The sequence below is a fragment of the Podarcis filfolensis genome (assembly GCF_964270895.1).
Source record: "Podarcis filfolensis genome assembly, chromosome: 1".
NCBI lineage: Eukaryota > Metazoa > Chordata > Lepidosauria > Squamata > Lacertidae > Podarcis > Podarcis filfolensis.
The window spans coordinates 132,170,750-132,186,253 of record NC_139604.1 but is presented as its reverse complement, the minus strand read 5'-3'; the positions used below and the strand labels follow the sequence as shown (position 1 = coordinate 132,186,253).

At 47.1% G+C, this 15,504-nt stretch overlaps 1 protein-coding gene across 1 annotated transcript in view; it reads left to right on the top strand.

Annotated features, from left to right (window-relative positions):
• Positions 1-9,416: 9,416 nt before the first annotated feature.
• Positions 9,417-15,504, top strand: part of ERO1A (endoplasmic reticulum oxidoreductase 1 alpha) — a 37,033-nt gene continuing 30,945 nt past the window's right edge. Inside the window, exon 1 of the mRNA XM_083617112.1 lies at positions 9,417-9,667. Within this exon, the coding sequence (XP_083473238.1) occupies positions 9,572-9,667 (96 nt within the window). The 5' untranslated portion in view covers positions 9,417-9,571. The remainder of the gene's footprint in view (positions 9,668-15,504) is intronic.

The following is a 15,504-nucleotide window of genomic DNA, read 5'->3' as shown; positions in this document are numbered from 1 at the left end:
AGGAAGGAAGGAGGGGCTGCTTCTCTATGGTTCACCCGCCGGCCCTAGACTTCCCGCAGCTCTTCGGCCAGCGGCCTTCGAAGAGCTCCCCCTGGCGGCTGGGAGGCGACCTTGCGGGTTAACCTGAAACCCCAGAAAGAAAGAGAACTTGGAATTTGGAATAAATCTATAATCTAATGCAAATCCTTTAAGCTTTGTGTACAGATATTTACATTAGTATAACTTTTGAAAGTCACTTGTAATGAGATGAAGGAGGTTTAAAATTGGATTACTAAGAATATAAACAAGCACTAAACAATGGCTGCATTTTAAATTGCATTTTAACCTGTATTTTAAATTGGTGTTTTTTCCCCTTTTATGTTTTTACTGTAATTTTACTGCTGTTAGCCGACCTGAGCCCTGGCTGGGGAGGGCGGGGTATAAATAAAATTTATTATTATTATTACTATTACTATTATTATTAATGGAACCAAGAGGGGGAGTGGAGGGAAGTCAAGCAAAATTATGACTTAAAAATTTGTCTATGATGTTTTGTTTTCTCCTTCTTATGTGGTGTTGCTGTTATTTTTGGAAATTAATAAATTGTTATTTCCCTCCCCCCAAAAGGAGGTGACTTTGGGAGAATTGTCTATTTCAAAGGGGGCTCCCCAGGGTCATCTAGTCTGACCCGCTTGCAGTGTGGAAATTGCAGCTAAAGACTGGCTAGCTTCAGGTCAAGGCGTTTGCCTGAGGTTGCTGGGAGGGTAGAATGGTAGAATCACCAGAATAGTAGAGTTGGAAGGACCTCCAGAGGGTCTGATCCAGCGGGCTCTTCTTCTTAGGTTCTCACTGGGGTTTCAAAAGCAGCTCCTCCTAGCCAAAAGGGCGTTGAAATAGCTGTTGAAAGCATCCCTCCTTGCGTCCCGTAAGCAACTGTCCATGCAATATCATTTTTAGCCATGTTGCAATGCGTTCTAGAGAGGTCAGTCGCATGTACTCAGAAGGCAGGCACAAGAAATGAGGAGACCTCCAGTGCCGGATTTACGTATAAGCTAAACAAGCTGTAGCTCAGGGCCCCACTCTCTTGAGGGGCCCCCCAAAAAAATTAAAGGGGGAAAAAACTGGATGTACATTTCCAAAATATAAGATAAAAAAACAAATGAAATAAAACCTACATACAGCAACAGTGTTTTGTGTTGTGTAGGCTCCTATGATGTAAGTCATGGGTCCCGCCTGCTAGCCTGCTCCCTCAAATATCACTGGTTTGCTCTTTCTATATATAGGGTGCCTACATTTTGCATGCACTGTTATGTGCAAATGGCTTTGGATACCTGTTAGGTCCATCAATTACCATATAGCATATATTCAACACAAAAAACAGCGACAATTTGTTGACAAAGGACAGCTGGACATATAAAGGGCCCCATTACCTTCAGTAGCTTAGGGCCTCATCAAACCTGAATCCGGCCCTGCTTCAGGCATTGCGTCTTCTTCATCGCAGTCATGCTGTCAGGCCCTGCCATAACCCATGCAACACACTTCTCTGTGAGCTTACTCTGATGTAAGTCTGGCTGCATTCTCTAGGACTTTTTTTTTTTTTAAGTATGTGTATTAAGTTGTGTGCTAGACACTTCTAATCCCCTGGAATCAGCAAGTGCTATATATGTGTGTCAATAAACCATATATCCGCTGTGCATCATTTCTAAAAGGAAACACAGACCCTGAGCAAAGCTAATGGAATCTCACATTGCTTGGATATTGGGGTGGAGTGCATTGCAACCTTATCCATACTGCACTATTTGTAATCTAGCAGTGCAGCAATGAAACTGCTAGCACATTTGCAATACCTAAGCAGGGTCCAAGGTCCGTATAGTCAAAGCTATGGTTTTCCCAGTAGTGTTGTATGGAAGTGAGAGCTGGACCATAAAGAAGGCTGATGGCCGAAGAATGGATGCTTTTGAATTATGGAGCTGGAGGAGACTCTGGAGAGTCCCATGGACTGCAAGAAGATCAAACTTCTCCATTCTGAAGGAAATCAGCCCTGAGTGCTCACTGGAAGGACAGATCCTGAAGCTGAGGCTCCAAGACTTTGGCCGCCTCATGAGAAGAGAAGACTCCCTGGAAAAGACCCTGATGCTGGGAAAGATGGAGGGCACAAGGAGAAGGGGACGGCAGAGGACGAGATGGTGGGACAGTGTTCTCGAAGCTACCAGCTTGAGTTTGACCAAACTGCGGGAGGCAGTGGAAGACAGGAGGGCCTGGCGTGCTCTGGTCCAGGGGGTCACGAAGAGGCGGACACGACTAAATGACTAAACAACAACAAAGCAGGGTCCAGTCTGGTTACAGATTGGATGGGGCATTCTGTACTCACAGGGTCCATCCTGTGGGAAACCTGCAAGCAGAATTTGGGCACAAGGCCTCTCTCCCCTCCTGTGAATTCCAGCATCTGGTATTCAGAAGCATGTACTGCCTCCATTATGGGATACTGGCAGCAACTGGAAAGTGTTTATGGACTCAGGAGGAGAGGTTCTCCTTGAGAATTGGGACCCTGGTGAAAGAACTACTGGTGCAATGAGTGCTGTTGTCCTCTGGTGTGTGCACACCCTTTTGTTATTTCTCAAAGATGCATTTCCTGTCTACCTGCTCTATTCTTGGAGCGCCTGAAGCAAGTCATCTCATAAGCATTAGAAAAGCAAGCCCCAAGGAAAAGAGTCAACAACAATAACACAGCGGATGTTATAGATACAAAAGCAACCACAGTCCTATAAGCCACGGGGAATATCTACAGTTGCCACGATGCGCCCTGCATCCTAGAGATGGTCCTCAGTTTGAAGAATCCTGGGAGCAGCACCCTCACAAAACTACAATTCCCAGCACCCTTAAACTACAGAACTACAGATGGGGCTCCCTCCCAGCCCTACCTGGAGATGCCAGGGATTGAACTTGAGACCTTCGGCATGCAAGACACGTGCTCTGCCATTGAGCCACTGCCTTTCCCCTAATAATACAGTACAGTGCGTGCCGTCCTCTAGAGTGCTTGCAATTCCTGCTTGTTTCGTGTCATATATGTAGATACAATAAACACACACGACATAACCGGCTGTACGTTTGAAGAAATAATATTGTATATTCACGGCCTAGGACCCTTGTACCTACGGGACCGCCTCTCCCGGTCTGCCCCACGAAGAGCCTCAAGGTCCATAAATAGCAACACCCTAGTGGTCCCGGGCCCTAAGGAAGTCAGATTAGCCTCAACCAGAGCCAGGGCCTTTTCAACACTGGCCCCGGCCTGGTGGAACGCTCTGCCTCATGAGACCAGGGCCCTGCAGGATCTGATTTCTTTCTGCAGGGCCTGTAAGACAGAGTTGTTCCGCCTGGCCTTTGGCTTGGAGCCAATTTGATTCCCTCCCCCTATTTCTTTTTTCGTTTCCTTTCTCCTCCTGCGATGAGGCTGCATTTTAATATTTTAATGTTTCAATATTTTAATATTGTTTTTAAGTTGTATTCATTCAACTTATTTTTATTATTGCTTGTTAGCCACCCTGAGCCCGGCCTTCGCTGGGGAGGGCGGGCTATAAATAATAATAATAATAATAATAATAATAATAATAATAATTGTATGGAATTGTAGATTTCAACAGCAGCTACTACTATGCTATAAGATCCACTGTCCTGTGATATCATATGAGTTTGTACTACTGATGAAGCCCAAGACGGCGAAACAAGGCTAATATTAGACTCTGTGAAAGGATTCTGTGGAACTGCAACAACCTTTCGTGTGGATTGTTGGGCTCTATGAACAGACAGGTGGAATAGACACTCTCACATATATGGACCTTATGCATAAACTGATTAGAGAATGAACTGATCCACTGGGTCTTCTACATTTCTCGATGAACTTTATGAGTTACTTCTGTTGAAATCTACAATTCAATACAATGAATAGTGTATATTATTTTTTCAAACATACAGCCGGTTATGTCTTGTGTGTTTATGGAATTTGTTTATATATGTAGATACGGCATGCATATTCCAAACTCCTGTACCCCAGACATTGATGAAGATATTGAACAACATTTGACCTGGGACAGAGGCAATAGAACCATGGGTTCAGGGCCGTCTTAAGCATAGCTGGCGCCGTGGTGCAAAGATCCCTCCAGCACCTCCCCCAGCAAGTCCAAAACAAGGGAGGGGGCGGTGGAAAATGTCCTCTGCCTCCCCCACCGCCCCAATCCCCAGTGTGGTGGCAGCAATCAAGAAGGAAAACATGCTGGCGGACATGCTCTCCGGCGTTGGGGCACCCGAGAAGGCTGCGCATCGCCTTTTGCCAGAAGCAGGAGGAGAACAACGACCGGGAGCAGGGCCGTCTTAAGTAGATGCAGAGGCTTGGGAGGGAAGGTGGGAGAGCCAGCGTGCTGTAGTGGTTAAGAGCGGTGGACTTGTAATCTGGTGAATAGGGTTCGCTTCCCTGCTCCTCCACATGCAGCTGCTGGGTGACCTTCGGCCAGTCACACTTCTCTGAAGTCTCTCAGCCCCACTCACCTCACAGAGTGTTTGTTGTGGGGGAGGAAGGGAAAGGAGAATGTTAGCCGCTTTGAGACTCCTTAAAGGTAAAAGGACCCCTGACCATTAGGTCCAGTCGTGACCGACTCTGGGGTTGCGGCACTCATCTCGCTTTTATTGGCCAAGGGAGCCGGCGTTTGTCCGCAGCTTCTGGGTCATGTGGCTAGCATGACTAAGCCGCTTCTGGCGAACCAGAGCAGTGCATGGAAACGCCGTTTACCTTCCCGCCGGAGCGGTACCTATTTATCTACTTGCACTTTGACGCGCTTTTGAACTGCTAGGTTGGCAGGAGCAGGGACCGAGCAACGGGAGCTCACCCCGTCGCGGGGATTTGAACCGCCGACCTTCTGATCGGCAAGTCCTAGGCTCTGTGGTTTAACCCACAGCGCCACCCACGTCCCTTAGAGACTCCTTAGGTTAGTGATAAAGCGGGATATCAAATCCAAACTCCTCCTCTTCTTCTCTGCGGGGTTCGCTCTCCTCCTGTGGAGGCTTGGGAGGGAAGCTGCACTCCCGCCAGCCATATAGTCGGAGGGGCGCAGCTGGCAGGCGTGCAGGGAAAAGGGAGGTTGCCGGCAAAGCTGCGCAACTCCCCCACTCACTAGGGCACCCCTGAGAGGCCGGCGCCCTGGCGCAGACCAATGGGACAGATGGCTCTGCATGGGTTGTTACCTCCACCTGGAATGACAGGGATTTATAAATTACTACCCGATGGGTGTGGCTAGCTCCCAACTGGTTGTGCATCCACCTTATGATGGTTCCTTCTAATTTGCATTTATCCAATCTGCAGGTGCCATTGTGAGCTGTCCTTGATAGACCAGCCGGCACATTCACAGCTCTGCTATTAATCATTAACACGCCCTGATGCATCAGCAAGTTGGCCCACACAGTTGCATTTAAGAGCTGATGCAAAGATTGCTCATTGCAGCACACAGTCCCCGGCATCTCACAATCCCAGGGTGTGCTTTCTCTCCAATGCCGGCTGCCCAAATTGTGACCCACAACCAAATCCCAGGACCAATTCCACCCTTGTGTACTCACTTACCTGTGAGCAAGCTCTGTTGAACTCTGTGGAGTTTAAGCAGGCATAAGACTGGGCAGTAAATGCATGCCAATGTGTGTGTGGAGAGCCAGTGTGGTGTAGTGGTTAAGAGTGATAGACTCGTAATCTGGTGAACCGGGTTTGCATCTCTGCTCCTCCACATGCAGCTGCTAGGTGACCCTGGGCTAGTCATACGTCTCTGAAGTCTCTCAGCCCCACTCACCTCACAGAGTGTTTGTTGTGGGGGAGGAAGGGAAAGGAGATTGTTAGCCACTTTGAGACTCCTGAAGGGGAGTGATAAAGCGGGATATCAAGTCCAAACTCTTCTTCTTCTTCTTAGAATTAAGGTGGCAATTTGATGCACGCTTACACAGGAGTAGATGTGCTCTTGGCCTGATCCCGAAGGCTCTTCTTATGTTCCCTGAAACAGGACCTGAGTCCAAAAGCATCTCTCTCTCCACCTGTTTCCAGCAAAACTGACTCTAAGGGTAGGGTCCCCATCCGACTATACATTTGTTAGACTATTGTTAGGAGACCCTGTTCCCCTCCCTGCTCTACAACTCCCGGACAGTTCCCTGGGAAGAGGGATTGATTGTTCAAACATTGTAGATCCGGGAATTGTAGATCCGGGAAGGGAATAGGCGTCTCTCAGCAGCTCACCGCACCTGTAACAAACGACAAGGTCAAACTCAAGGTGCAAGTATACAAAGCGCTGGGGACAAGTTTAACTATGAGGTCACCTTACCCCACAAATGCCCACTCATCCAGTTTGATCTGCAGAACTGGCCCTGCTATAGGTGCCACAGAATACCTGTTCCACATTTGTAGGAAATTGATTTTTCCGTATGGCAGCACCTACACTTTGAAACTCCCTGTTAATGACATCAGGTAGGCATCTTCACTGAACTCTTATTGGCACCTGCTAAAAACATTTTATATTTATATATATGTTTATATTGAAGATTCCACCCCTCATTTATTGCTGGTGTTAATTTTTGGAATGTTTTGATTGCTTTCCCTAATAATTTTATTGTTTTATCCTTTTTGCAAACCATGTTGAGGCTGTTTTTCAGAATGCAGCAACTATAATGATAGTCTTCTAAAAGTCAGATAGTTGTTTATTTCTTTGACATTTGATGGGAGGGCGTTCCACAGGGCGGGCGCCACCACCGAGAAGGCCCTCTGCCCGGTTCCCTGTAACTTGGCTTCTCGCAGGGAGGGAACCACCAGAAGGCCGTCAGAGCTGGACCTCAGTGTCCGGGCTGAACGATGGGGGTGGAGACGCTCCTTCAGGTATACAGGACCGAGGCCGTTTAGGGCTTTCAAGGTCAGGACCAACACTTTGAATTGAGCCCGGAAACGTACTGGGAGCCAGTGTAGGTCTTTCAAGACCGGTGTTATGTGGCCTCGGCAGCTGCTCCCAGTCTCCAGTCTAGTTTTTAGAAGACATCTGAAGGCAGCCCTGTTTAGGGAAGCTTTTAATGTTTAATAGACTATTGTATTTGGAAGCCGCCTAGAGTGGCTCAGGAAACCCAGCCAGATGGGTGGGGTATAAATAATAAATAATTTAATTATTATTATATTATTATATTTAAAAAACTAAGTGGTATATAGAGTTTATGACATAATAAATAAATCACAGTCCTGGGGATTCTTTGGGGAGGCCATGATTATTTAAAGTTTTGACTATTTAGAACTGGCAAAAATGGCAAAAAACTTTTGACTATTTAGAACTGGCAAAAATGACACAGAAAATAAGAAATCAAAAAGACATAAAGTTTAATAAAGAATGGAATAAATTTATGACATACATGGAAAAAGAGGTAAAAAATCTAAAAATCACAGTAGGTGTGACGTAACACTTGTGACGTAAAGAGTCTTTTGAGGAAAAGAAACTGCAGATAAAAAATCATATAATATATTCTGAAACCGAGATGAAGGGAAGTCAATTAATGTTGTGTGTTATTTAGTTATTTAGTTAATGTAAGTTAGTTAGTTGGTAATGTAAGTTAGTTAGTTGGTGTTTTATGTTAGGTGATGTTTTTTCTTTTGTTTTTTTATTATTATTATTTCTTTTATTTATGTACTCCTTTTTGTATGTATGTGTTATGTATGTTTATTTCTTCACTTGTTTTAATGTTGGATGTAGCAAAATGAATTAAAATCAATAAAAAAACAAAAAACAAAATAAAGTTGCTGTATGCACTGTGCAGATGGGGCCACAGCCATTGTGGCTAGTAGCCACAATAAGAACACGGCCCATCTATTCCAGCATCCTCTTCCCACAGAGGCCAACCAGATGCCTGTGGGAAACCAGGGAGAAGGATTCAGGCACAACAGCCCTTTCTCCCTTGCTGTGGTTTCCATTCCAACAATTAGTATTCAGAAGTATTTCCTGCCTCCAACTGTGGCTCCTGGGCTTCTCCCTCCTGAAATACAACAGCAACAACAATTTATTAATTATTATTATTATTATTATTAGTGGTAGCAGTAGTAGTAGTACCCCACCCATCTGACTGGGTTGCCTACTCCGGGCAGCTTCCAACACATACGAAAACATAGTTCCAGTTACAGATAGGTAGCCGTGTTGGTCTGTCATAGTAAAAAAAAAAAAAAAAATTTTTTTCCTTCCAGTAGCACCTTAAAGACCAACTAAGTCAGTTCTTGGTATATATATATATATATATATATATATATATATATATATATACTGACTACATATACTGACTTCATTCAGGAGGCTCACAGACAACTTTCCAATACCGCCTTTTACATAAAATTGGACTCAGACCCCACACAAGAATACAAAAAAGAACTGAACAAGATTGTTAAGGAGCTACCCCCACACATCCAAGAACAGATCCTCACCAACACACCAACAGAACCTCAACCAGGAACTTTCTATCTTCTACCTAAAATACACAAACCAGGAAATCCAGGACGCCCCATCATTTCAGGTATTGGCACTATTACAGTGGGTGTCTCCGGTTATATGGACTCTGTTCTGAAACCATATGCCATCAGTGCTCCCAGCTATGTACGTGACATCACAGATTTTCTGAGGGAAATACAATCTTTAAATAATCTTCCCAACAACACTATACTAGCTACTATGGATGTGGAATCTCTGTATACCAACATCCCACACAACGATGGTTTACAAGCTATAAGGAACACCATTTCAGATAAAACCACAGCGGACTTTGCCACCAAACATACCAAGAACTAACTTAGTTGGTCTTTAAGGTGCTACTGGAAGGAAAAAAAAAATTTTTTTATATATAAAAACATAATAAACCACCAAACATTAAAAACTTCACTATGCAGGGCTGCCTTCTAAAAGTTGTTTCCTGGACATCTGAACTGCTGCCTTCCCCAGCGCTTCTAAAATTGGATAGCTTTCCGTGTCTCTGTAGGAAATGTATGCTTTTGTTTGCGTTCTACAATTCCCAATTCCCAGTTAATTCGGCTAACCGAATGAATAATAATAATAATAATAATTTTTATTGATACCCCGCCCTCCCCAGCCAAGGCCGGGCTCAGGGCGGCTAGCAAGCAATAATAAAAACAAGTTGAATGAATTCAACTTAAAAACAAGATTAAAATACAACATGAAAATATTAAAATGCAGCCTCATCGCAGGAGGAGAAAGGAAAAAGAAAAAAGAAAGAGGGGGAGGGAATCAAATTGAAGGCTTGCGTCCGCTCCAAAATAGCGCCGAGTGATGCAGGCGGCTTCCTCGGGAGCAAGCGTGCGCCTGGCAACGTCCGGCGCGCCGGCCAGGCGGGGCCGGGCGGCTTCCTCCGCCAATGAGGCCGGGCCAGATCAGGCCGGGGAAACCCGCCGGCCGCGCCGCTCCTCGCCTGCGGGCCGGGCCGCACGTCCACCGGCAGGAGGCGGAGGCAGGAGGCGGGACGGAGCCGCCCCGCCGGCGGCGGCGCTTCGGAGCTGAGCCGCCCGGCAGAGCCACATTACTCGCGCGCAGCCATGCAGCCGCTTCTCGCCTTCCTCGTGCCTCTCCTCCTGGGCTGCGCAACTTGCGCGCAAGCGCCGGGCTCCGCCGAGCAGCGCTGCTTCTGCCAGGTGAGTGTCGCGCGCCCCCGCGCGCTCCCCAACCTCGGCTGCCGCCGGTCCCGGGGCGCGCCTGGTGCGTAAAAACGCAGCGCCACGGGGCTTGCTCCAGAGGAAAGGGGTCCGATCCGGTTGGGGATTCGGGTTACGCTGTAAACAGCCGAGCGGGGGAACTGTTCTCGGAGCCCCCTTCCTCTGAAGGCACTCTGCACATGCTCAGGGCACGATGGCGGCCTGGATTCAGGAGCTGAATTTGGTGATGGGTTGGAGACGTTCGGGGGTCGCGTTTCCTTTCCCATGCGCCTCCCCTTGGAAAGGTTTTTTTGCTTTTTGGCTGAGCTTCTCTCGTTAGTCTTTAGGAGACGCAAATCACAGTTGATCTCCTTCTCCTTAATTACATTATTCATTGATGATTTGCATTGCTTAATGAGACTTGCGGTGGCGGTTAAGCTCCTCGACGTGTCCTCAGTCCCAAAGGCGTTGCTCCTTACACCGGCTGCTAATTGCGCCTTCCTTCTTTCAACGAGAGCAGGGAACTCCCAGGGCGCAACCTGCCGACGACCGGCAGTGCGATCCTAAACATACTCAGCGGTAAATCCCGAAGAGCTATCTTTTCAGGAAGCGCGCAGAGGGTGGCAGAGCCTTGGTGCCTTTGGGAAGAAGGAAGGGGTGAAGAAAGGCAAAAACTGGGGTTCCACCCTGCCTTGGGAAGTGTTGCCGCTGACTGTAGAAGCTGAGACCCCTAAGTGTAGTAATAATAATAATAATAAAATTATGTATATGCGGCCCATCTGACTGTGTTGCTCCAGCCACTCTGGGCAGCTCCCAACAAAAAAATAGTAAACACACAATGCAACATCAAACACTAAAAACTTCCCTAGGTAGGTTGTGGTGGGTGCTCTGGATATGCCCAGAGGCACTCTCTTCTTCACGGGTCACAACATTTTTCAGCCGGGGGCTGGTCCACCGTCCCTCAGACCATGTGGTGGGCCGGAATATACAGTGGTACCTCGGGTTACATATGCTTCAGGTTACATACGCTTCAGGTTACAGACTCCTCTAACCCAGAAATAGTGCTTCAGGTTAAGAACTTTGCTTCAGGATGAGAACAGAAATCGGGCTCCGGCGGCGTGGCGGCAGCGGGAGGCCCCATTAGCTAAAGTGGTGCTTCAGGTTCAGAACAGTTTCAGGTTAAGAACGGACCTCCGGAACGAATTAAGTTCTTAACCCGAGGTACCACTGTATTTTGAAAAAAAATATGAACAAATTCCTATGCTCCACATATAACCCAGAGATGCATTTTAAATAAAAGCACACAACCTACTCATGTAAAAACACCAGGCAGGCCCCACAAATAACCCAGAGATGCGTTTTAAATAAAGGGACACATTCTACACATGTAAAAACACGCTGATTCCCGGACTGTCCACAGGCCTGATTGAGAAGGCGATTGGGCCGCATCCGGCCCACGGGCCTTAGGTTCTCTACCCCTGCTCTTCTTCATGGTTACTTTGTACATTCCAAGCCCTACTTCAGGTCATGCCCTGTTCAGCCCTCATCCTGCCCCAGACATCACCTGCAGCACTCACTTTAATGGAACAGAGCCAGACTGTCTTATGGCAACCCTGTTATTTCAGAGAATCTACCGGTACTTCCTAGTGGATCAGGCTTCAAACTGCTTGCTCAGTCTTTGACTGAGCAGGGGATCCAGACCTAGTATTGCAGCTTTCCCCAACCTCGTGCCCTTTTCTTGCTTTGGGCATCCCTAACTCACCAGCTTAGGGAAGGCTGGGATAGATTCCTGTCTCAGTTTTCTGATATTTTGTCTATGTGCCTTTTGCAAAATGAAATCGGATGCATAAGGTGGCATCCAGCAAAGTAATACTGTTAGTGCGAGGAGTTTCGACTGTGGAGCAAAACTTCCCATCCTTTCTCTGTGCACCCCTTAGATTTGTTTTGGGGGTCCCCCTGAAAACCTCTGGAGCAGGCTTTGGAGAGGATGCAAAGAAACAGTTCTGTGGTGCAATTAGAAATCTTGCACTAACAGGACTGCTTCATTGAATGCTGCCCATAGAGTTGTAGTCTTGTAAACAGACATTCTCTGCCCCAAATCCTCCTGGTTTGACTCTGATCTCCTGTCCAGCTTTTCTTGAATTAACAATGCTTGCCATTTTAGCTGTAACAGTAATTTCTCCATGGCCTTCATCCGTTTGCTGAGTTCTTTTTATAGGGGGTGACTAAGACTAATAAGTTATTCCTCTGTCACTTGCAATGCTTTTTCTCCGTGTGTGTGTGTGTGTGTGTGTGTGTGCGCGCGCGGGTGCCTGGAGTTCGTTAATATGTTCTTTTGAACTCTCTTAATGTTCAAATGACAGAGTGGTGGAGAAGGAAATGCGGAAGGTGTAAACAGAGGTGGCGTAGCGTGTGAGCAATTACGCCAGCCGTTCTGAAATGTGTCCTTTCCTGGGTGGTAAACAATACTAGACTGCGCTGCCTGGTGGAAAACCCCTCCCTGTGGGCTGTATTTACCCAGGAGAAATCTCCCTCGTAAATGTATTTACTCTTGAGAAGTTGCCCCTAAGCTGCCATTGAGCTGATGGATTTATTTACCCTTTAGCCAAAAGATCCCACCCAGGCTGGGTTGCATAGATCATAAAATCACATTTGTCATAAAAAAACCTGCAAGAACATTCTGCATGTGATTGCCATGAAACGAGAGCAAAAATAATGGAGTGGCCAAACAGAGACAGCAGTTCTGAATACCAGTTGCTGGTAGCCACGGGAAGGGAGAGGTGTCTTGTGTTCGAATCCTGATTGCGGGTTTCGCAGAAGAGGCATTTGGTTGGCCACTGTGAGAAAAGGATGCGAAAAAGTGTGCATCCTCAGCATCTCCTAGAAAGGGATTGTCACGGGTTCAAGACAGGGCAAGTCTTTCCAAAGCTAGGGTCCTGCCATTGCACTTGGCCATTGGGGGATGCCCTCGGCTGTGGGTGGGAAAGTAAAGGTAAAGGGACCCCTGACCATTAGGTCCAGTCGTGACCGACTCTGGGGTTGCGGCGCTCATCTCGCTTTATTGGCCGAGGGAGCCGGCGTACAGCTTCCAGATCATGTGGCCAGCATGACTAAGCCGCTTCTGGCGAACCAGAGCAGCGCACGGAAACGCCGTTTACCTTCCCGCCAGAGCGGTACCTATTGATCTACTTGCGCTTTGATGTGCTTTCAAACTGCTAGGTGGGCAGGAGCAGGGACCGAGCGACGGGAGCTCACCCCGTTGCGGGGATTCGAACCACTGACCTTCTGAGCGGGAACGCCCCCCCAAAGATCCTGAGGCAAAGGCAAAACCAACATGGGAGAAACACCTGCTGAATATTTGGGTCCCTGGTTGTTTTAGGGCAGAGCTTTCCAGACTTTTCACTTTTTTAGACCCGCATCATTTTGCGACACAGTAATTCAGTTTTACTAGCAAACCGGAGATTAAACTAACCTCTTTCCAGCCCCGGGAGGAATGCAGGGAGCATTCATTCGACACACCTACACACTCCAGCTGACACACAAATGTGTCGCGACACACCGTTTGGAAAGCTCTGCTTTAGGGCTTTATAACTTAACATCTTGAACAGAGCCAGATTTAGGTTTGATGAGGCCCTAAGGCAGGCTTCCTGAACCTCTGCCCTCCAGATGTTTTGAGACCAATTCCCATCATCCCTGACCCACTGGTCCTGCTAGCTAGGGATCATGGGAGTCGTAGGCCAAAAATCTGGAGGGCCAAGGCTGAGGAAGCCTGCCCTAAGCTACTGAAGGTAATGGGGCCCTTTCTATGTCCAGCTGTCCTTTGTCAACAAGAAATTGTCGCTGTTTGTTGTGTTGAATATATGCTATATGGTAATTTATGGACCTAATAGGTATCTACAGCCATTTGAACATCACAAAATGTGTGATATTTTAGGGAGCAGGCTAGCAGGCGTGGCCCATGACACATCATAGGAGCCTACACAACACAAAACACTGTTGCTGTATGTAGGTTTTATTTTATTTGTTTTTTATCTTATATTTTGGAAATGTACAGTGGTAACTCTGGATACGAACGGGATCTGTTCTGGAGCTCCGTTCGCATCCTGAAGTAAATGTAACATGCGTCTGTGCATGTGCAGGTCGCGTTTCACCACTTTTGCACATGCGCGTGATGTCATTTTGAGGGTCTGTGCATGTGCGAGCGGCGGAACCCGAAAGTAACGTGCTCCGTTACTTCTGGGTCGCTGCGGAGCGCAACACAAAAATACTTAACCTGAAGCTACTTCAGCCCGAGGTATGACTGTACATCCAGGTTTTTCCCCCTTTAAATTTGTTTTGGGGGCCCCCTAAGCTATAGCTTAAAAGGGACGTGGGTGGCGCTGTGGATTAAACCACAGAGCCTAGGACATGCTGATCAGAAGGTCGGCAGTTTGAATCCCCGCGACGGGGTGAGCTCCCGTTGCTCGGTCCCTGCTCCTGCCAACCTAGCAGTTCGAAAGCACGTCAAAGTGCAAGTAGATAAATAGGTACCACTCCGGCGGGAAGGTAAACAGCGTTTCCGTGCACTGCTCTGGTTCGCCAGAAGCGGCTTAGTCACGCTGGCCACATGACCCGGAAGCTGTACGCCGGCTCCCTCGGCCAATAAAGCAAGATGAGTGCTGCAACCCCAGAGTCGGCCACGACTGGACCTAATGGTCAGGGGTCCCTTTACCTTTAAGCTATAGCTTGTTTATCTTATATGCAAATCCATAGCTGTCAACTTTCAGATTTGAAAATAAGGGATCAGCAGCCTCACCTGTCCCGGGGACAGCCTATGGGATATCTAACAATCCGGGATAGCAGTGAGAAACATCGCTGGAATAAGGGAATTTCCCACAAAAAAAGGGAAGGTTGACAGCTATGTGCAATCCAGCACTGATCTTGAACAGGAAGCATGTCATGTTTTTCATCTCTCTGGCGTTTGGAAACTTCCTCTTTGACCTGTGTGCTGCAAAGCCGCTTCCGAGATTTCCTGGGCTGGACACAAGTGATCTCCCAAGGTGTGATTCTTGCATTTCATGGGGTTGGGTTAGCTCATCCTCTGTGATTCCATGAACGTGGGCAACTGGGAGGCCCACAGGTGGGATATTATATACCCTGACCACCCACCCCCCAGTATTGCCCAGTGAAAAGTCCTGAAATGGGGCGTTCCAAGGGCAGAGGTGGGACTGAGCTAGCCTGGGATCTGGTGGATCCCAAACTGGTCTCACCGTCATCATGAGAGCAGGACCTCCACCTTCTGTTGCAGCTGCCATGCTCCATAAAGCCTCTCTGACAGGATGGGGAGTCAGAATTGTGCCCAAAAGCTTTCGCGAATTCACCGCTGGGAGCAAATTGCAATTGTAGAAGCTGATACAGGAGGACGGGACTCCATTTCCTTAAATTGCAACTTGACTTCCTTTCATATTTCAGAAAGCAATCTATATTGATGTTTTAGGCAGGCCTGATTTTCAATTGCCGCTTGCCTGAGTGACAAACCTTGCAGGGTTGTTGTGAGAATTTAGTGTAAGGCTTGGGAGAGGGAGAAATAAAAATACAACGGCGTTAAAAACTCCTTCGGGAGGAAGGGCAGGATATAAATTCAATAAATGAATAATAATAAAATGCAAAAAAACACCAAAAACATTTTAAAAATAAAAACATACACATATTTTGTTGATGGCGAGTGATTAAAAATAATAAATTCTTTAATTAGTTGATCGGTCTGGTGAATTAGAATCTAAAGATCGCTTTGCTTGGTCAGAGCTAGGGATGCCCAATATCCTTTTTCTATCAGGTGACAGCTAAATTTCTCCAGT